At 43.2% G+C, this 22,023-nt stretch overlaps 1 protein-coding gene across 3 annotated transcripts; it reads right to left on the bottom strand.

The window, feature by feature from the left end:
• Positions 1–2,661: 2,661 nt before the first annotated feature.
• LOC105468394 (NFKB repressing factor) lies at positions 2,662–21,678 on the bottom strand. 3 transcript variants are annotated; one of them, XM_011718514.3, is made up of 3 exons: positions 20,732–21,678; positions 6,688–6,818; positions 2,662–5,628 (listed from the first exon to the last, which is right to left on the bottom strand). In XM_011718514.3, exons 1-3 carry the CDS (start codon positions 20,995–20,997, stop codon positions 3,671–3,673), a joined length of 2,355 nt encoding a protein of 784 aa, XP_011716816.2. In that variant the 5' UTR covers positions 20,998–21,678; the 3' UTR covers positions 2,662–3,670. The 3 variants fall into 3 exon arrangements, with proteins under 3 accessions (XP_011716816.2, XP_070945390.1, XP_011716817.1); XM_071089289.1 differs by lacking the exon at positions 20,732–21,678 and adding an exon at positions 18,441–18,544; XM_011718515.3 differs by lacking the exon at positions 20,732–21,678 and adding an exon at positions 7,401–8,226.
• Positions 21,679–22,023: the final 345 nt, after the last annotated feature.

Genomic DNA, 22,023 nt, shown 5'->3' with positions numbered 1-22,023 from the left:
GTACTTGAAGCCTCAGTATGGAGAAGTACAATCTGCACTAATTACCACATTACTTGGATTGTTTCACCTAGGAGCAATGTCCTTCAATTTGCTTAATATTTTCCCTCAAGTCCATTTCTGCTTCAAAGTAGAACCACATTAAATTTTTCTATTTGGTGGATTCGTTTTGCATTAACTTTTTCATCCTGCTATGTGGCTGAGTGCTTTAAATATTGACACTGTTAATCATACCTGAAAAAATGTAAGGCGAGACTCAGAATGGTCAGGTTTAATAACTTTTTTCTTTTGTACACCTCCTGAGAAACACTATACCCAATCTCTTTCATAGGATAATCCGTTTAAAACCTTACAACAGAGCCAACAAGCTGACCTCCCAAAAACAACATATGCATGGTCAAAGGCACCACAAACCATTCATTTGAACATTTTATGCTAATTGCCTCTTTCTCCCTTTAAACACCACAGGCTACATGTATTGATAACAAAGTTAATGAAAACAAATTTGCACGGTCCCTTTTTCAAATGGCAGTCAGGTTTGAACTTTTCAATTCTGCATGTGCTGATGTGGGGAAGGAGGTATGATGAAGAACCAAAGCTGCAATTAGAATCCTTTATTTAGGACCCATCTCCAGCTCAGGGGTTACTCATAGCAAAGAGAATGCATTGTATACTACTAAAAAAGAATCCCAACAAAAGGCATGATATTTCCATTCATTTTGCAATCAAAGGGGAGGAAAAAAATCCAAAAAGTACATCTGTGACACTAAAAGCTAGATATAAAATGGAAAGCACAGTTAGTTCTTCAGTATAAAAAACAAGTAATCCAAATAAAATTTGAAATTGCTCATGTACCTGTGCAGATTTTATAGAAGGTTTCTGGGTTAAGAATGACTACATTTCAAAGAAAGGGAAAATACAGTAACCAACTGAAAGGGGACAAAATGGAACAACAGCAAGCTTGTCAGCAGCTCATTCATGCCAACGCCATTCTCAACATTATTTTATCCTCAAGCAAGTTTTAGGTGATTTTGCTCTAATTCTGTATCAGTATCACAGATCCTAAGAAGTTAGGCAATCTGGCCCCTCAAATCCAGTAACCAAATTTGTATCTACTTGGTGCAATTATTTGGGAGCCTTCCTAACTGTAATTACCTTAATATTCTGTTCTGTAGGACTCACCTAGACAAACCAGATTCACATTTAACATTCCCCTACCTTTCCCCGCCTCAAAATCATTTGGGGAAGAAGAAAGAAATCTAAAGAGAGTAATCAGTCCACTTTTCATATCCCTTAATCCCAAAGCCACTCTTACTCAGAGAATTGAAGGCAGGTTTTTTCTAACTCACAAATTCAACCATAGCTTCTGAAGGCTGGTATGAACCTTGTAAATGAAAAACAGAACAAAATTGTAGTCCAGGTGTAGTGGCTCATGCCTGTAATCCTAGCACTTTGGGAGGCTGAAGAGGGTGGGCTGTGTAACTCCAGGAGCTTGAGACCAGAATCCCATTTCCACTAAAAATACAAAAAATTAGCCAGGCCAGGTGGTGTGCACCTGTAGTCCCAGCTACTCCAGAGGCGGAAGTTGCAATGAGCTGAGATTGCGCCACTGCACTCCAGACTGGGTAACCGGAGTGGGACCCTGTCTCAAAAAAAAAAAAGAAAAAAAAATTGTAATCCTATAATATCTATAAATATATTGCTTAGTTCTTTTTGCCAATGTTAATATGAAGTGCCAAAATAAAATGTACACCTCATTTCTCTTCCTACCTACATTAAGAAAGGCTATGCACTGTAGAAAGACCGTTAATGGAAAACCATTATCACACTGGTTAGTTACTGTAGATGATTACCAGTTACAGAGATCCAGGTATAAAGGCTAATCCTTTTATGTTTTTTAAGCATTAATTTAACCACAGTGGGCAGCCGCTTAATGTAAAATATAAAAAACAGGGCCGGGCGCGTTGGCTCAAACCTGTAATCCCAGCACTTTGGGAGGCCGAGGTGGGCAGATTGCCTGAGGGTCAGGACTTCAAGACCAGCCTGGTCAACATGGTGAAATCCCGTCTCTACTAAAAATACAAAAATCAGCCAGGCGTGGCAGCGGGTGCCTGTAATCCCAGCTACTTGGGAGGTTGACACAGGAGAATCATTTGAATCCAAGAGGTGGAGGCTGCAGTGAGTCGAGACCACACCATTGCACTCCAGCCTGGGCAAGAAGAGCGAAACTCCATCTCAAAAACAAACAAACAAACAAAACAGGGGAAAGGAAATTACAATTTCTTGTTGGCCAATTACATGTCAAGCATGGTGCTAAATGTTTTCAAGCACTGTAAACCACCTAATTGTCCCGAACATCATTTCATTAGAGGTGTCTAATGATCAATGGTAAATTCCCCTGTGCTTTTATGAGGTTATACTTGATTTACCTGAGATACAAAACCAAAATCACATAAAAGGGAGCGGCCTAAGATTTGGTTGAAGCCAGCATGTTGACCCACAGGAAAAAAGTGATAGTTGACTGATTCCTATCTGTTAAATCCGGACATTCATCCACATGTGCTCTGGGTGCTGAACTATTCTGTGCAAACACCACTTCCGTTCTCCAGAGACCCAGTGCTGCTACAAGGCTGCTGCCCGGAAATGAGCACGCCACCATTCTGATCAACTTTGGCTCCTTTTTATTCAGGAAGCATACACTAATTCTTTTTATACATTTTTTTTTTTTTACATTCCAGAAATAAGCGAAAATAGCAGTTTTAAATATGTTACAAAGTTGGCTTTTCAGGCTTAATAAGCTTTTTGAGAGAGGGACCAGCCAACTGACCTTTTCATCAAAGCACCAATGTATCTTCAGTCTTTTACCAAGCTCTACCACAGCTGTGGTTGCCTTGGATGTGCTGCACATCCAAACCGTGTGAAAGCTATAATGGAGAGTTGCTGTGAGTCTCTCTGCAAGGCACCAAGAACAAACAGTCAAGCTTCCTTTCTTCAGATTGAACCAAAGTTTTTGAAACTTTCAACTGCTCTCTCAAGTAGTGCTCTCTCAGCGTGAAGACTAGAATTTGTTAAAACCCATATATCACAAGATACAGTAAATCACTTCCAATATTCTGGAAATCACATGGCAGAAGTTATAAATAAATGAACACTAAAATTACTTTAAGAAACTTTTACATCATTTAGTTGGTAAGGACATTTACGTGTACAGCACAATTTATTGTTAAACATTCTATAACTGGCTTCACACAAAGATGAAAATAGATTAATACAAAATGATCTGACATTTTCAGTAAATCTGGAATTAAGACTGGATTTTTATTGTAGTCAATATCAACTTTACATATTGTTGCAGGTTGCTGTGCTATGCCCTTTAAAATGAGAATTTCTCAGGGTAAAATTCCATTTGGATATGTGTTCTTGCTTGTCAAACTACTAAAATCTGAGGGACACAGCAATATCAAAGACACAAACAGTAACTGCACAATATCATCTGCTGGATTAAGCTAATACAAGTAGACAGAATTCTTTAGGTTCCAATATCTAATAAACCACTATGTGAAATGAACAAGGTGAGACATCTTATGAATATACTCTGCAACCGGAACATGTAGCATCTCTTTAATTCAAAAATCTGCCTCATTAGGCATTTACAAAATAAATTAGTAAGATCTCAATTTGCTTGAGGCATAACAAGCTCGTAATGGCCCACTTGGCCTTCCTGTTTGAGCTGATCTAGTAGGTCTTCCTTCCGTCTTTTTCTACCTACCACCAGGTACCTATCATGGCCCACCCCATGAGACTTACTCTTAAGACCATACTTCTGGGCAATCTGATGTATTTGCTTCCGTTCGTCATTAGTCAGCTCTCTAGAGAAAGTCAAATCTGTGTGGCTCTCGGAGCGGGCATAGTTTCTGATGATCTGTTCAATATCTCTCTTGGCAATTTTATTCACCCTCTCTACATCCAGACCAAGCCCTTCCCGCTTATGCTGCTCTTTGACTGAGATAGGCTCCCGTATGCCCTCACCAGATTTACCTAAACCACCACCAGTCCAACCCATCTTTCTCAGAAGCTGATTTCCAATGTTATCTTCTTTGATTTGTTGTTTGTAAGCCTCCTCTGCTGAGCGGCCCTGAATTTCATTTCTTGAAATCACATCTTCAACAGCTCCTTTCTTCAAGTTGTTAATGACAGTTGGCTGGGTCTTTTTGAGGGTTTTCACAGCTTCCCCAGCAGCTTCATATTTGACAGTTTTCTTCACCCCAACTGCTTCTGCAATTACTTCACTCTCTAGAATCACTTTGCATTTCCAGCGGAGGCCTGTCATCCTTTCATAGACATACTCAACTGTCATTCGGTTAAACTGAGCTGTGTCATTCAGCGTGCACACGGGATTTGAAGAATTCTCATAAACTACAAGATCCTTTATATCTTTCTTCTTTCCAGATCCTCTGGGTGAAGAGCCTGTATGGCATTGTGAACTTTTGACAGATGGATAAGTGGGCTGTGTTTTTTGAAGAATTTTCAAAGCCTCGTCGGCAGCTGCATGTTTACTTGTTTTCTTGGTTCCATAACCTTCAGCTAAGCAGTGATCTTGTAAAAACACTCGACAACGCCATGTGCGATTTGGCATCATCTCATATTTGTATTCAATTGACATCTTGTTGAATGAGGCAGAATTGTTAAGGATACCAATTGCATCATTTGCATTTTCTGTAATGACAAAATTGGTCCAGTGTTTGGCGGAAGCATTAAAAACTGGCTGCCCGGAAGCATCTTTACCCAGTACCACCAGGTCTTCTGGTGGTTTCAGAGCTGGAGGAAATTCATAGGAGGACATGCCAATCTGACACACCACGAGGTCCTCTCCAAACGTATGTTTGAATTTCCGCCGGACAACTCTAACTTCAATACGTTTCTGCAAGAGTTTTACAGCTAGTTCTGTAGCTCGATCCCTGGACCCATTCTTGCTGCCAGCATAACCTGTAGTTAAGTAGATATTTTGGCATCTAACTTCACAAGCATAGCCATCAGTTAGAAGTTTTTTATTTTTGGGGATGTCAGCAGGAGGAATTTCCTTTAAAGGAGCATATATATACTCAGGATTTGTCTTACATGCCTGAATACAACGAGTTAACATATATGTATAATTAATTTTATCAGATCCAGAAGTCATCTCTGGATTAGAAAGGTTCTTCCAGATTGTCGCCGTTAACTTTTCAATAAAATACTGCTTCTCGGCTACCACGGACTCGGGAAATGTCTGTGATGGTGAAGGCTCAGGAGTTGACTGAGAGTTTGCCTGCTGTGATGTGCTGCTTGGGGCAGGGTTCCCACTGTCAAAATACATGTTGGCTGCTACAGGCTGGTCTTTTGTGAGAATGAATCCTGATGAATCACAATACTGAGAATTCCCATCTTGTATACTGAAAGAGTCTTGAGTATAATCTTGGTAGATGTCTCTTGGCAAGCTGGCAAAATGTGTTTGTTCATTTACCTCTTTTGTTTGAGGGCCATAAGGATCTTCCTGTCTTTCATCTTTTGAACTACTAGCTACAAAATGTACAGGCTCAAAACGAGGTCTCGCATGGAATTTGGAACCGGCTTGCTTTTTAGGAGGATTTTGACCTATAGAATGAGTGAAATTTACAATTCATTAAAATGGGAATATTTCAAAAGAACCAAACAGGAAAATAGTACCAACCATATTATTTGCAAGCTGCATTGCTGGTACAAGATACTTCCATCGCAAAAACTTCACATCATTTGGGTGAAGGGACTCAATTATCAATGTAAGATTCCAGCATAAGGAGGGATGTTCCCTGTCTTTCCACATGTATGGGAAGACCCTTGATAGAAAATACACCATTGAGTCAAGTATGCAGGTCACCACCACACATTACTGGTAGCTGCTTTTGCATCAAATGAGCTAAAGCACAGGTGAAGTGTACTCTTCACTTGTGCTGGAAGGTGAAGTGGACTGGAAGATTGTTCCAGTACAATCTCATACCACCCATGCTGAAAAGCTCACTTAAGGATTGAAAATGGGAAAGATGGTTCTAATGCAAGGCAGATGATGAGCAGAGGCAGTTACAAAGCCTTTCTCTTTTGTATCAGAGGTGAGTGACTCTGTGATGGTGCTTTACATAGTTGTGACTAAAAATCAAAGAAAAAGAATGATCAAAAGTTTTCAACTTCAAAACCTCAGCTCTGACCCATTCATCACAAAAGGGTGTTTGCTCTATTTTCTTTCTAGAACAAACAACAGCTGGAAACTAATGATTTATGTGAGATGCCAAATTTAAAGCTATAGATGAACTCTGATGAGGCTATACTAGACACTAGAGCTTCCTCCCTGTAACACTGCTCAGTAGAAAGCTCGTCCATCCCGGACCCATCCAAGAGGATTTAGGGATTTAGATGCTCAAGTGATCACAGGATAAGATTTTATTTAGAGGGCGGTTCCATGGCATAAATTTCAAGGACTGCATAGTAATATGATTTCGATATTCTTAGTTTTCAATTCTATTTAGCATACTCAAAAAAGTGTATATAACTAAAAGCTAAAACTCTTTTACCCGTAAGAACTAATATTACCAATGTTATTTGAAATCATATACCACACTCATACCATTTTTGAAAGCCATGTTTCTTCAAATCCCACCTTTCAGAAACAAGTATACTCACCATCACATGTTGAGAGGTGGCGTTTTTGACCTTTGGAAGGCTTGGACAGCACCAGATCATATGAAGGCATCTCCCCAATATCAATACCTTCAGCCATTTGGAGAATTTTTTCCATCAGGCGTGGGCTGTACCTATTTAAGTTAATATAATCTAGAGTTAAAACAGGTAAGGATGTCTTTTCAAAAAAGCTTCAAAATAAGCCAGTCTCATAATTGCTCCCACAAGACTTTATCAACAGGGTATTTTGGCTATAAAACCAAAGAATCGGCCCTAAAATATTTACCCATCAAATGAATAATTATGTTACTAATTAGGAAATCAAGATTTTTTCAGCATAAGACATACAAATATAAACTCAAAAAATTTTTAGCAAAAACCTTAATTTGAATTGAAAATATCAGTATAAATTCATGATTTGTTTTGATTGTGGTCTCTACCACTTCTCTTGAAATGGAATCAGGGTCCTTAGAGAAGTGGCTGATTCTAAGTCTGTGGCAGGAAATGTCTAAGGTGAGCCTGAGAAATCTTCTAGCACCTAAAACCAAGGAATCTGTCAAAGATCAAAGGGGTTGTGTCAAATGGACTCAGAAGCCAATCTGAATAAACTCATACTGGCAAAGTGAGCCAACTAAAATATCGATAAGAACAATGATGGCAATGGATTGAAACACATCAAATATGTTGAAAATCCATTAGTTCATAATGATACTTACAAACTATTATTGGTCACCTTTGAAGGATGGAAGGAACCATGTCATTATTCTGCAAACAGGTAAATATGAAAGGAAGAAAGCAAACATTTATCCTGCATTTTCCTGTATAAACTGTACTTAGAGCAACCAAAGAGATGATGAGGAAAATATCTTTTAGAGAAGCATTCCAGCTAATAAATGAAGGAACGATGGACTACTACCATTTCGTAACCTATAATAAAATAAAAAACGATCATCAGGCGGGTATGGTGGCTCACACCTGTAATCTCGGCACTTTGGAAGGCCGAAGCAGGTGGATCACTTGAGGTCAGGAGTTTGAGAACAGCCTGGCCAACATAGTGAAACTCCATCTCTACTAAAAATACAAAAATTACCCGGGCATGGTGGTGGACACCTGTAATACCAGCTACTCAGGAGGCTGAGGCAGGAAAACTGCTTGAACCTGGGAGGCAGAGGCTGCAGCGAGCCGAGATTATGCCACTGCACTCCAGCCTGGGCGACAGAGCTAGACTCCATCTCAAAAAAAAAAAAAAAATCAACCAACCAATCAATCAATCAATGGCTGCTAAACCTATTAGGTGAAAAGCTAATGGAGGAAGAACTCACAGTCAGACCCAAGCAAATATTCTCAACTGATTACTGACAAAGGTGCCAAGGCAATTCAATGGAGGAAGGATAGCCTTCTCAACAAATGGCACCGCAACAAGTGGGCATCCATAGGCAAAACAAAAAACAAACAAACAAACAAAAAACAAAACTCTACAACCTAAACCTCACACCTTACAAAAAACTAACTCAAAATGCATCATAAACCTAAATGTAAAACTATGAAACTTTTTTTTTTTTTTTTTTTTTGAGACGGAGTCTCGCTGTGTCGCCCAGGCTGGAGTGCAGTGGCCGGATCTCAGCTCACTGCAAGCTCTGCCTCCTGGGTTTTTACGCCATTCTCCTGCCTCAGCCTCCCGAGTAGCCGGGACTACAGGCGCCCGCCACCTCGCCCGGCTAGTTTTTTGTATTTTTTAGTAGAGACGGGGTTTCACCGTGTTAGCCAGGATGGTCTCTATCTCCTGACCTCGTGATCCGCCCGTCTCGGCCTCCCAAAGTGCTGGGATTACAGGCTTGAGCCACCGCGCCCGGCCTGAAACTTTTATTGAAAAAAACACAAGAGAAAATCTGTGGGATCTAGAGCTAGGCAAACAGTTCTTAGGCTTGATAGCAAGCATGATCCATCCATAAAGAAACTGGTGATAAAACGGACCTCACTGAAATTAAAAAGTTTTGGCTGGGTGCGGTGGCTCACTCCCATAATCCCAGCACTTTGGGAGGCCAAGGCAGGTGGATTACTTGAGGTCAGGAGTTCAAGACCAGCCTGGCCAACATGGCAACACCCTCTCTCTACAAAAATAGAAAAAAAAAATAGCTGGGCATGGTGCTACACACCTGCAGTCCAAGCTACTTGGAAGACTGAGGCAGGAGAATCACTCGAACCCGGGAGGTGGAGGTTGCAGTGAGCCGAGATCGCGCCACTGCACTCCAGTCTGGGTCTGGGTGACAGAGCAAGACTCTGTCTCAAAAAAAAAAAAAAAAAAAGTAAAAATTTTTGCTCTTGAAAGACTGTGAAGAGGATGAAAAGTCAAGCTGAAGACTGGGAGAAAATAGTTGTAAACCACACACTTGACAAAAGACTAGTACCTAAAACTCAACAGTAAAAATCAAATTAAAAAATGAACAAAAGACATAAACAAAATATTTCACCAAAGAGGATAGACAGATTGCAAATAAGCACATGAAAAGATGTTCATCACTAGCCAGCAGGGAAATGCAATTTAAAAATCACAATGAGGTATCACTATACACTTATTAGAATGGCCAAAATAAAAAAGTGACAATGGCTGGGCACGGTAGCTCACGCCTGTAATCCCAGCACTTTGGGAGGCCAAGACGGGTGATTCACGAGGTCAGGAGTTCAAGACCAGCCTGACCAACACGGTGAAATCCCGTCTCTACTAAAAATACAAAAATTAGCTTGGCGTGGTGGCATGTGCCTATAATCACAGCTCCTCAGGAGTATGAGGCAAGAGAATCACTTGAACCTGGGAGGCAGAGGTTGTAGAGAGCCGGGATTGTGTCACTGCACTGCAGCCTGGGTGACACAGCAAGACTCCGTCTCCAAAAAAAAAAAAAAGTGACAATACCAAATGCTGGCAAAAATGAGAAGAAACTGGATCACTCAGACATTGCTGCTGGGAATGTAAAATTATACAGTCACTCTGGAAAACAGTTTGGTAGCTGCTTATAAAACCAAACATCAGACTGGGTGCGGTGGCTCACGCTTGTAATCCCAGCACTTTGGGAGGCCAAGGTGGGCGGATTACCTGAGGTCGGGAGTTTGAGACCAGCCTGACCAACATAGAGAAACCCCGTCTCTACTAAAAAGACAAAACTAGTCGGACGTGGTGGCACATGCCTGTAATCCCAGCTACTCGGGAGGCTGAGGCAGAATCGCTTGAACCCAGGAGGCGGACGTTGCAGTGAGCCAAGATTGCACCATTGCACTCCAGCCTGGGCAACAAGAATGAAACTCCACCTCCAAAAAAAAAAAAAAAAAAAAAAATCAGTTACCACTTGATCCAGCAATTGCAATTACACTCTTGGACATTTATTGCAGAGAAATGAGAACTTATGTTCACACAAAAACCTGCTTTATTTGTAACAGCCCAAAACTACAATCAACCCAGATGTCCTTCAACAGGTGAATAGTTAGATTCTGGTACAAATACACTATGGAACACTACTTGAGACAAAAAGGAACTTTTTTTTTGAGACAGAGTCTCGCTCTGTCACCCATGCTGGAATGCAATGGTGTGATCTCGGCTCACCGCAACCTCCGTCTCCTGGGTTCAAGTGATTCTCCTGATTCAGTTGCCCAAGTAGCTGGGACCATAAGCATGCATCACCATGCGGGGCTAATTTTTGTATTTTTAGTAAGATACCTGTCTCACTAAGACATGTGAGACTCAACATGTCTCACCATGTTGGCCAGGCTGGTGTCAACCTCCTGACCTCTCCGCCAGCCTCAGCCTTCCAAAGTGCTGGGATTACAGGCATGAGCCACCGCACCCGGCCATCTCTTTGTATTATTTCTTACAGTTGCATGTGAATCTATAATTATCTCAAGAAAAATTTCAGTTTAAAAAGCTGATTGGGGACTTTATCATCTTAATATCACTAAAAGTGGGACAATGAAACATGTACCCCAAGATGTGATACAATAGGACATCACGGCACTATCTAGAAAGCATTATGGCTCTCCAGAGAATTAAACTTGAACCTAATCAAGTTCCTGACTCCCAGAAACATGTGAAACACCACAAGAATGGAACTATCCAACTCCAGAATGAGGGAACAGTATGTGACAGCCCAGTCATCAAATAAATACTGTAGGAGGGAGTGGCTATAGGTTAAAGGAGATGGATCAAATACACTGTATAGACTTTGTATCATGAATGAATCAAACTGTAAAAAGACATTTGAGACAAATGAAGAAAACGACATGAAAGAGGCATTGGGTGATTTTTAAGAAATTACTGGCCGGGCGCGGTGGCTCAAGCCTGTAATCCCAGCACTTTGGGAGGCCGAGACGGGCGGATCACGAGGTCAGGAGATCGAGACCATCCTGGCTAACACGGTGAAACCCCGTCTCTACTAAAAAATACAAAAAACTAGCCGGGCGAGGTGGCGGGCGCCTGTAGTCCCAGCTACTCAGGAGGCTGAGACAGGAGAATGGCCCGAACCCGGGAGGCGGAGCTTGCAGTGAGCTGAGATCCGGCCACTGCACTCCAGCCTGGGCGACAGAGCGAGACTCCGTCTCAAAAAAAAAAAAAAAAAAAAAGAAATTACTGTTAATTTTATTGAACATGAATAATGCAATCGTAACTCTATTTTTAAAAATTCTTATCTGATACAGATGTGTACTGAAGAATGTACAGGTGAAATGATGTCAGGATTTTAAAAAATATACTCCAGACTAGTGCCCACAAAAAGCTAGGGCAGAATAGATGAAGGAAGAAGGGTAGTATGGCAGACTGCTGATGATTGCTGAGTGATGGGAACATGGGATTCATTAAACTCTTTTCTATTTTTGTGTGTTTGAAATTTTAAGACAAAGTTTTAAAATATACAATTAAAAAATGTCTCCTGGCTGGGCACAGTGGTTCATGCCTGTAATCCCAGCACATTGAGAGGTGGAGGTGGGCAGATCACTTGAAGCCAGGAATTCAAGACCAGCCTGGACAACATGGCAAAACACCATCATTTCAAAAATAAAAAAACAAACGAAAAACATAGCCAGGCATGGTGACCCATGCCTGGAGTCCCAGCTACTTGGGAGGCTGAGGTGGGAGGATCACTTGAGCAGGGAAGGTCAAGGCTGCAGTGAGCTGTGATAGCACCACTGCGCTCCAGCCTGGGTGACAGAGTGAGACCCTCTCTCTCTCTCTCTCTTTTTTTTTTTTGAGAGGGAGTCTTGCTCTGTCTCCCAGGCTGGAGTGCAGTGACACAATATCAGCTCACTGCAACCACCACCTCCTGGGTTCAAGCAATTCTCCTGCCTCAGCCTCCCAAGTAGCTGGGATTACAGGCATGCGCCATCATGCCTAGCTAATTTTTGTATTTTTTTTAGTAGAGACGGGGTTTTGCTATGCTGGCCAGGCTGATCTTGAACTCCTGACCTCAGGTAATCCACCCGCCTCAACCTTCCCAAAGTGCTAGGATTACAGCATGAGCAACTGCACCCGGCTGAGACCGACTCTTTTTTTTTTTTTTTTTTTTTTAAAAAAAGGCTCCTTATGAAGATTGACTGCTTGATAGAATAACATTTTACTACAGAGAAACAGAAATAGGAGCTCAAGTGAAGTGTTTGTTATCACGGTTACCTGTTCTCCCTTCCTACCTTCAGAGCCTTCCCCAGCCTAGGACCAAAAAAGAGATTTCTGGTAGCATTTGGGAAGAAAGTTCTGAAAATGAGTAACTATCACACCTTTACATGAATCAGTTCTAAACCAGAAGGAGGGTAACATTTTCCATTTTCAGCAGAACAGGTTGCACACCCATCACGTATCATTCCACGCAAAACAGAAGTCAAGGCACGGTGGCCTCCCCGACAGATTGCTGGAAGCTAGCTCAGTTGTAACCTGCACTTTCTATTGACAACTGTTGCTGCTAAAGCTAGCACGAGTGTTTAAATACCAAGAGTAATTTTATCTTCATTGACTCTTATCTGAACATCAGAAAGCACAGTCTAAAACACAATATGGCTGGGCAGGGTGGCTCACACCTATAATCCCAATGCTTTGGGAGGCTGGGGTGGGCAGATCACCTGAGGTCAGGAGTTCAAGACCAGCCTGGCCAACATGGTGAAACCCCGTCTCTACTAAAAACACAAAAATTAGCCAGGCATGGTGGCAGGTGCCTGTAATCCCAGCTACTTGGGAGGCTGAGGCAGGAGAATCACTTGAACCTGGGAGGCGGAGGTTGCAGTGAGCTGAGATGGCAGCACTGCACTCCAGTCTGGACGACAAGAGCGAGACTCTGTCTCAAAAATAATTAAAATAAAATAAAATAAACACAATACATTCTACATATCACTTCCATTCAAACTGGGGAGTCCCATTTCCAAAATATGAGATAAAAACAAAAGCCGGGCACATGTGGCTCACACCTGTAATCCCAACACTCTGGGAGGCCAAGGCAGGTGGATCACCTGAGGTCGGGAATTCGAGACCAGCCTGACCAACATAGACAAATCCTGTCTCTACTAAAAATACAAAAATTAGCCGGGTGTGATGGCACATGCCTGTAATCCCAGCTACTTGGGAGGCTGAGACAGGAGAATCGCTTGAACCCGGGAGGCAGAGGTTGCAGTGAGCCGAGATTATGCCATTGCACTCCAGCCTGGGCAGCAAGAGTAAAACTCCATCTCAAAAACAAAAAAAAAACACCATGAAAATGAGATGAGTCTATACATCTTAAACTACTAATCCCACGCCTGTTACCAAAAGTGGCCCTACAACCAGGCAACTTACCTTGAATTCCAGTCAATATTCTCCAGACCTTCAGTTAGAGCCTGATTCCAAGTACAGTGTACAACTGCGAATGGCATATATGTCTTACGGTGTGATGCACTTAGGGCTCACTCATTCATGCTCACTTTTCTCAGGTTTCTTCCAGCATTAGTAATTACTCTACCTACTTACTATACCCTATTCATTACATCTGCCACAAAATTCAACTTCACCCATAGGCCATAAAAATAAGTCTTTGCATAGGTTGCTGATACAGTTCTCTGTCCTTTGCTATGAAGTCATAATACTGAAGAAGCCCAGCCAGCTTGAACAATAATGAAAAAGACTATATAGTACCTAACAAACACTTCACTATTCAAAGAACAATGTAAATATGAATCTGGAGTGTTTAGTAAGACCACGAGGCTTCTACAATTATTCAGAGTAGCTATCCAAAGATAAAGAAGTGGTGCCACATATTTAAAGTAAGCCAAGGCAGTAAAGCTTTTATTATTCAGTTTCTCCAGAGTCTATTTTTTAATAGTATGTTTTAAAGTAACACGTTTAACACCAGGAATTTTAGAAAATCCACCAAGAAAAGCACCTACATTCCCAACCACTGGCCGGGAGCGGTGGCTCATACCTGTAATCCTAACACTCTGGGAGACCAAGGCAAGAGGATCACTTAAGCCCAGGAGTTCGAGATCAGCCTGGGCAACATGGCAAGACCCTGTCTCTACGAAGGGAAAAAAAAAAAAAGCTGGACATGGTGGCATACACCTGTAATCCCAACTACTCAAATCACTTGAGCCTAGGAAGTTGAGGCTACAGTGAGCTGTGATCACACCACTGCACTCCAGCCTGGGTGACAGAGTGAGAACCTATCTCAAAAATAGTAATAATAACTCCAACTACTGATAACTTCATCAACATGTTGGGTTTTTTTAAATTAATCTTTTTTTTTTTTTTTTTTTTTGAGACTGAGTCTCACTCTATTGCCCAGGCAATGGCGTGATCTCGGCTCACTGCAGCCTCCGCCTCCTCGGTTCAAGGGATTCTCCTGTCTCAGCCTCCCAAGTAGCTGGGATTACAGGAGCACACCATCACACCCAGCTAATTTTTGTATTTTTAGTAGAGACTGGGTTTCACCATGTTGGCCATGCTGGTCTCGAACTCCTGACCTCGTGATCTGCCTGCCTCAGCCTCCCAATTTGGTGCTGGGATTACAGGTGTGAGCCACCGCGTCCCGGCCATGTTGAGGTTTATTTTTTAATGTTTTTTCTGTGTTTTCCATAACTCCCCATCACTATCAGGTCATCTATGTTGATTTGAAATCTGGTGGGGTTTTCTGTTAATTTACTGTACCATAAGCCTTTTCTCCACATCATTACCACGTGAGTTTTAATGGTTATACGCTATTCGTATTATTGAATAAAATGTAAGATATCATTAAGGCAAGTCTAATATAGTAATTTTTTAAGATGCACACGTACTATATTTTTAAGTCTGCTAAGTTACCCTTTAGATTATAAATGCTTAAAAAAGAAAACCAGGCCGGGCATGGGGGCTCATGCCTGTAATCCCAGCACTTTGGGAGGCCGAGGCAGGCAGATCACTTGAGGCTAGGAGTTCAAGACCAGCCTGGACAACATGGTGAAACCCTGTCTCTATTAAAAATACAAAAATTAGCCAGTCGTGGTGGTGTGCGCCTGTAGACCCAGCTACACAGGAGGCTGAGGCAAGAGAATCGCTTGAACCCGGGAGGCGGAGGTTGCAGTGAGCTGATATCACAGGCTGCACTCCAGCCTGGGTGACAGAGCAAGACTGTCTCAAAAGAAAAAGAAAAAAAAAGAATCCCAAAATTCTGAGGTCTATGGTTCTCAAAAGTAGCTGATAGTATACCAAGCTTTTGGAAACCAGGATGTGACTCAACTATCCCACCATATCTAGCACATAAAAAGATGATTTCTAATGAACAAAAACATCTGTCTTCGTAAGTTTTACATCTCTGGACACAAAACAGGTGCATATATATGCATACCTATGAATAACATAAACCACTATAATATACAATGGCAGGTGAAATTTAATAAATATTCAGCAATAGATGCTTACAAACTTTTTTTTTTTTTTTTTTTTTGAGACAGACTCTCGATCTGGCGCCCAGGCTGAAGTGCAGTGATGCTATCTCGGCTCATTGTAACCCCTGCCTCCCAGGTTCAAGTGATTCTCCCAACTCAGCCTCCCGAGTAGCTGGGACTACAAGCACCCATCATCACGCCTGATAGAGATGGAGTTTTACCACATTGGCCAGGCTGGTCTCAAACTCCTGACCTCACGTGATCTGCCCGCCTCAGGCTCCCAAAGTGCTGGGATTACAGGCATGGGCCACCAGGCACAGCCTTTTTATAAAACTTTAAAAAAATATATTAAACTGTTCTACTAAGTTCAAATAAAAAAGCTGAGATTTGAAAATTAAGCAAAGATTAAGGTTTCCAAGTATAAAATTGTTTATTCAAAACTATTCATAAGGAAAACTAATTAAAAAAAAAAAACTATTCATAAGACTTGGGCCGGAGCCTGGTGGAATGGCTCATGCCTGTAATCCCAGTGCTTTGGAAGACCCAGGTGGGCGGATCACCTGAGGTCAGGACCAGCCTGGCCAACATGGTGAAACCCTGTCTCTACTGAAAATACAAACAAAATTAGCTGGGTGTGGTGGTGCACGCCTGTAATCCCAGCTACTTGGAAGGTGGAGGCAGGAGAATGGCTTGAACTTGGGAGGCGGAGGCTGCACTGAGCTGAGATCACGCCATTGCACTTCAGCCTGGGTGACAGAGCAAGGCTCTCTCAAAAAACAAAAAACAAAAAACAAAAAACAAAAAAAACGCTGGCCACAGTGGCTCATGCCTGTAATCCCAGCACTTTGGGAGGCCAAGGTGGGCGGATCACCTGAGGTCAGGAGTTCCAGACCAGCCTGACCAACATGGAGAAACCCTGTCTCCACTAAAATACAAAATTAGTCAGGTGTGGTGGTGCACGCCTGTAATCCCAGCTACTAGGGAGGCTGAGGCAGGAGAATCACTTGAACTCAGGAGGTGGAGGTTGTGGTGAGCTGAGATCGCGCCATTGCACTCCAGCCTGGGAAACAAGAGCGAAATACTGTCACAAAAAAAAAAAAAAAAAAAAAAAGAAAGAAAGAAAAGGAAAGAAAAGAGAAGAGAAAAGAAAAAGAAAAAAAGACTCAGACCAGGCACGGTGGCTCACTCCTGTAATCCCAGCACTTTGGGAGGCCAAGGCAGGTGGATCACTTGAGCTCAGGAGTTCAAGATCAGCCTGAGCCACACAGGGAAACCCCATCTTTATTAAAACAACAACAACAACAATAACAACAATTAATGAGACTCCTGACATCATAAGTGAATAACATATACCCAGATTACTGATAATCTTTCAAAAGCTCCCACACCCATTTAATTAGCTAGTGATTGCTGCACTCTCCCTACTATGTGCACAGTTTTGCAACATGAGCCCAGCCAGCATCTACCTTCCAAACACCAGTCTTGTATCAACCAGGAAGAGACAAATAAGGGAGCAAAGCTGGTTTCATTTTAAGGTGTATTTTATCTATTAATTAATGTCTCATCAAAGGTAAATAGTAGGCCAGGATTCTCCTTCTAATCTTATTGATCAACGACTGGAAAACTAAATGCCCCAGTTAATCAAACTGCTTTATTAAATATAAAGACACTATCTACAATTTTAAGTAAAAATCACACAGTTCTTTAGGCATTCATATGTACAATTATTTAAGTGCTGCAGGTGTAGTTGGTCAGAAAACTGAACTAATTTTTCACTAGCCACAAATCTTAGAAATTGCTTGCAGAAAAAATTCTTGGTTAAGTTGTTTACTTGAACGGAACAGACAAATGAAAAAACGAAGTGAAACAACTTTAGCCATTTGAGCTTTCTGGTTGCCTGGACAATGAGGGAGAAAATGATTAAAAAACAGAATAGAAACATTTTTATTTTATCCTAAAAAGCAGTGGTTCTGAGAGTGCTGTTCTCTGGATCAGCAACATCGGCATCACCTGGGAACTTGTCAAAAATACAAATTGTGAGGTCCCACCTCAGACCTACCAAGTCAGACACCCTGGGGCTGGGACCCAGTAATCTGTTTCAACAAGCCTAACAGGTGATTTTGATGTGTACTTAAGTTTGAAAACCCCAGTTACAGAGTCAAGAAGATACCCAAATTTGTTCTGTGGAAATTGCCACCATCACCAAAAGGAATGAAATATGTTCTGTTTCCCTGCACATTTGAGTTCCTCCTGGCTTGGTCTTATGATGAAGGAATTTTCAAAGATTTATTTGACCTAGAAGTTTATTTCAGCCCCAAGTAAAATGGAACACAAAACATTTTGCCAGAGGGAAAAAAGAGCAAGGAAATTCCTCTTTGCTATTGGTTCACAGCCTGTTCCAAAAGTCAAGTGATAAACCTTGAGCAACAAATCAACAATTTAAGGCCAGGTGCAGTGACTCACTGCTGTAATCCCAGCACTTTGGGAAGCCAAGGCAGGCGGATCACCTGAGTCCAGGAGTTCGAGACCAGCCTGGCCAAAATGGCGAAACCCCGTCTCTACCAAAAATACAAAAATGAGCCAGGTGTAGTGGTGCATGCCCGCAATCCCAGCTACTCAGGAGACTGAGACATGAGAATAGATTGAACACAGGAGGTGGGGGTTGCAGTGAGCCGAGATCATGCCACCGCACTCCTGCCTGGGCGACAGAGCAAGACTCTGTCTCAAAAAAAAAAAAAAAAAAAAAGAAAAAGAATTAACAATTTAAGTTTAGAAAGAGCTATTTCACCATGTATTCTGCAGTTCACTTGAGAGAAGAGTATTCTGTCACAGAAAACAAGAACTCTGCCAACATCTACATTAACATCAACAAGTATTGGAACACAAGTTTTACCCACCTGAAGATGAGAGGTAACATAAAGCCCATCTAAAGTGGAAGACTGCACTTGGTCCCTAGCTTCCAAGATTCTTCATTGGCCCTTCCCTTTCTCCTATATGGAAGCTATCAGATATAATGCAAACATTACTTTTCAGTTAAGCTATTTGATAATGTAATGGCAATTCTTGTATTAACTAAACTGACTTAGCTACAATGTAACATGGTGACTATAGCATACATAGTATCCACAGATGCACCTGAGTGCACACACAACAGCCTGCAATGCTTGAGCCTTTAACACCAACTACCATTGGCCTACTTTGTGTTTTTAATGCCCTGCTTATGTACAAGGGTGTTGTTCTTGGAATTAAATCCTGAGATATAGTGATGTGGCTTATGTCAGTTACTTGCTTTCACTCATGATCCATCCTTCCCAAATATGGCAGCTGTGGCTCAGTGGAAAGAGCATCAGTCTGGGCATCAGAAGACCTGGGTCCTAGCCCCAGCTGTAAGACCTTGGACACGTCACTTAACTTCTTGGCCTCCACTGATTTAGCAGTAAAAATGAGACGCCACCTGATCCCCCAGGTTGTTGTAGGAAATGAAATAAATATTTAAAATGTGTTATACATCATAAAGCTGTATACATCCATTCACTCCACACACATTTATTGAGCAGCTATTATTTAGCAGGCAATCTTCTAGGCACTGAGGATAAAGGTGTAAACAAGAAAGCAAACTCCCTATCCCTAAGGAAGCTTCCATTCTAGTGGGAAGATTTATTAACACAAAGGATGGTTACCCTCATTCAAGTTTTTGTTTTTATTGTATTTTAAGGATTCAGATTCCCGACGGCCTTCTGTGATATGATGGAGACTTATGATTATAGGATAAAGGTAACTTTTGAACTCAAGAACAACATTGTTAGGCAAAGGTCAAGTAGATTTATCTGACTTGTTTAATAACTAAGGCTTCCTCAGTTGTAACCAGTTCCTCCTAATCATTATCTCTGGTGGTAGAAATTATGCTAACCTACAGAAGACAAAAAAAATAAATTTATGTGATGAGAGCAAAGTATATCACACTGAATGCCATGTTCAATAATTAAGGGCAGGAGTAGACAATCCTTTTTCTGCATCTGTTACAGTCACTCCTGGAACTGAACTGGCCAAAATTGACATGATCATATTCCAGAATTTCTCACCCTTCCTGATAAAAAAACAAACAAACAAACTATGATTGCAGGAATGTCGAAAGAAGTCGTCTCCCAGTCTCTCAAAGGAATGAGTAGTATAGGGCCGATTTAGGGGTTCTGAAGGACAGAGGTCCAAGCAGCCTGCTCAAAAAAAAAAAAAAAAAAGAACTGCGTTGGAACCATACTGCAGTCTCCATTCAATGCAAAGAGCTTTCAAAGAGGCCTGTTCAAAACGTCACCAGGTTCTAGGAAAGGGGGGAAAAACAAACAAACACACACCCCCACCACACACACACACACACACCCACCACACACACACACACCACTAAAACCACACACACACACACACACACACACACACACACCCCTAAAACCTCACTCAGAGCCAAATGTTAATCCTCTGATCCCATTTAGGGTAAAAAGAGGGCAATCCATTTTTACAGTAGATATATCCATTTCTTTGTTTGAGTCCAGACACATTATGCGCAAATCTACAAGCAAGGCTGACGCTGCTGCGGCTCTGAGAGCTGATACGTACCGCCTCCCCAGGAGAAGACAGTAAGACCCTGCTAGGGGCTGCAAGTAGAGGGGGGTGTTTTATTTAAGGGGAATGGAAAAAGAGAGTGGTCAGGAGGAGACTAGAACAGTGGGGTCCCCTCGCCCTTCCCCCACAACCCCAACTGTCGAATATATTCTCTGCGGATACTGCATGCTTGGAAGGCCCTACGCAGGTCCGAGATGCTGCTATTCATCATTTCCCACGTCCTCTAATACCGCCACCAACTACAACGACCATCTCTCAATAATCCTCTTCTAGGCGCTGCTTCATCTCCATCCCTGGTCCTGGAGAGGCCGCTTCCGCGATCTCTGCGCCCTACTAGCTGTTATGTCATGCCCAGCCACCACAGTCGGCCACCCCACCCCCAGGGCAAGAGTGATCCCTCTAGTGCCCTCCAGCACCTCCAAATATCCAGCCTCCAAGCTATCCTACGCATCCCGCCCCCGTCCCTATCCCAACCACCATCATCGATCCCTCCCCACCGCAGTCCCTAACCCGATCCCCCATCACCCATCTCTCACCCCCGTCCCTAACCCGACACCCACACCTTACTCACCTGCAGCCCAGGAAGACGTGGTTGGTCCAGGCGGCGGAGAGGGCGAGGAGCTGGTCGAGGGCAGCCCCGGGATAGCTGTGCAGGTGCCGACAGATGAAGCTGCGCCGCAGAGCCCACTGCCAGTCACTTTCGTGGCTATAGCGCCACTGCTCCAGCACTGGCTCGGGCGGGGGCGGCGGGAGGGGCGGCAGCGGCGGCGGCGGGAGGGGGGGCAGCGGCGGCGGCGACAGGAAGTCGCCCCCCAACAGCAGACGTCCTCCAGCCATCTTCTCCGCCCCCAAGCAGGGACCCCAGGGACGAAGCCGACTACGGACCGCGAGCTAGGTAGCTAGCAAGCGGGCGGAAACGGGGGGCCTGTGGGAGGGGCCGGGTAAGGAGGCGCGCGCTGAAGGGCGAAGATCAACTCTCGGGGGGACTGGAGTGTGTGCGTGGGGGCCACCGTTAGGAGGAAAAGAGGAGCACGAGCTCGCGTCCCGACACCGGGGTGCGCGTCCCGACACCGGGGTGCACGTCCGCTGCACTCCTCCAACTCGTGGAGGAACAGAAGGGCTTCCGCCGCACTCACGCGCGAGCCGGGGAGGCCGAGTGAGGCTCCGCACCTCCACGGATCCGCAGACCCACGCACTGCGCGGAGAGCGATAAAAGACCCCAGCACGCTCTGCTCCCCTCCTCTAGGTTCTAGCCTACCTACCCGCGTGCCGTCCGGGGTTGTGAGGCCAGTGCGCTTGCGCCGCGGCTGTTCCCTAACTTCCAAATCCCGTCGCAGAATCTCGCGCGACGTACTTTTTTCCCTCCAGTGACGACTACGGGCCTTTGACGCACTACGGTGACAAGCAGAGGGCGGGGACTCTAGAAAGGGAATTTAGGAAGGTTCTCTGAGGTTCGAGAATATGGTTAGAAGGTGCCCTCAGGTAGCCGTTGTTAGCCCACGGCTCGTCTGACGCTTTTCCCTGGATTTCTAAGCGGCGCGACAGTGAGACCATGTTCCTTGTAAGGGCTTTAGGTCTGCAATGGGCTTTACATTAAAACAAAACAAAACAGGCAGCTCCCCGAGGTGCCTTTTCTTCAGAGTAGCTTGAAATGCTCTGTGCATCATGCATCATTAGCTCTGTGTAATAGCTTACTGCGAAAACGTACTAAAAATGAAACACTTGCAAAGAAAATCATCCACAGCGCCGCTTCTCAAGTTAGCCACTTTCAAGTCCCTACTGCATCCCAATTACGAACACAGACACTGTTTACACAGTTCTGATCACAACTGCAAATAAGTGTATTTCACGTATCAACTTAAG

The sequence above is a fragment of the Macaca nemestrina genome, chromosome X, assembly GCF_043159975.1.
Source record: "Macaca nemestrina isolate mMacNem1 chromosome X, mMacNem.hap1, whole genome shotgun sequence".
In the NCBI taxonomy this organism is placed as follows: Eukaryota; Metazoa; Chordata; class Mammalia; order Primates; family Cercopithecidae; genus Macaca; species Macaca nemestrina.
The sequence above is the reverse complement of the archived record's forward strand: the minus strand, read 5'-3'. Positions and strand labels throughout refer to the sequence as shown.

What these genes read in the sequence shown, in the direction of transcription:
- LOC105468394 (XM_011718514.3), bottom strand. Translation starts at nt 20,997, where the DNA reads ATGGCTGGAGGACGTCTGCTGTTGGGGGGCGACTTCCTGTCGCCGCCG. An exon ending in CACGTCTTCCTGGGCTGCAG is followed by an intron (nt 6,819 to 20,731) that starts GTGAGTAAGGTG and finishes TAACTTAAATAG; the next exon opens with GTACAGCCCACGCCTGATGG. An exon ending in CCACCTCTCAACATGTGATG is followed by an intron (nt 5,629 to 6,687) that starts GTGAGTATACTT and finishes CTCATTCTATAG; the next exon opens with GTCAAAATCCTCCTAAAAAG.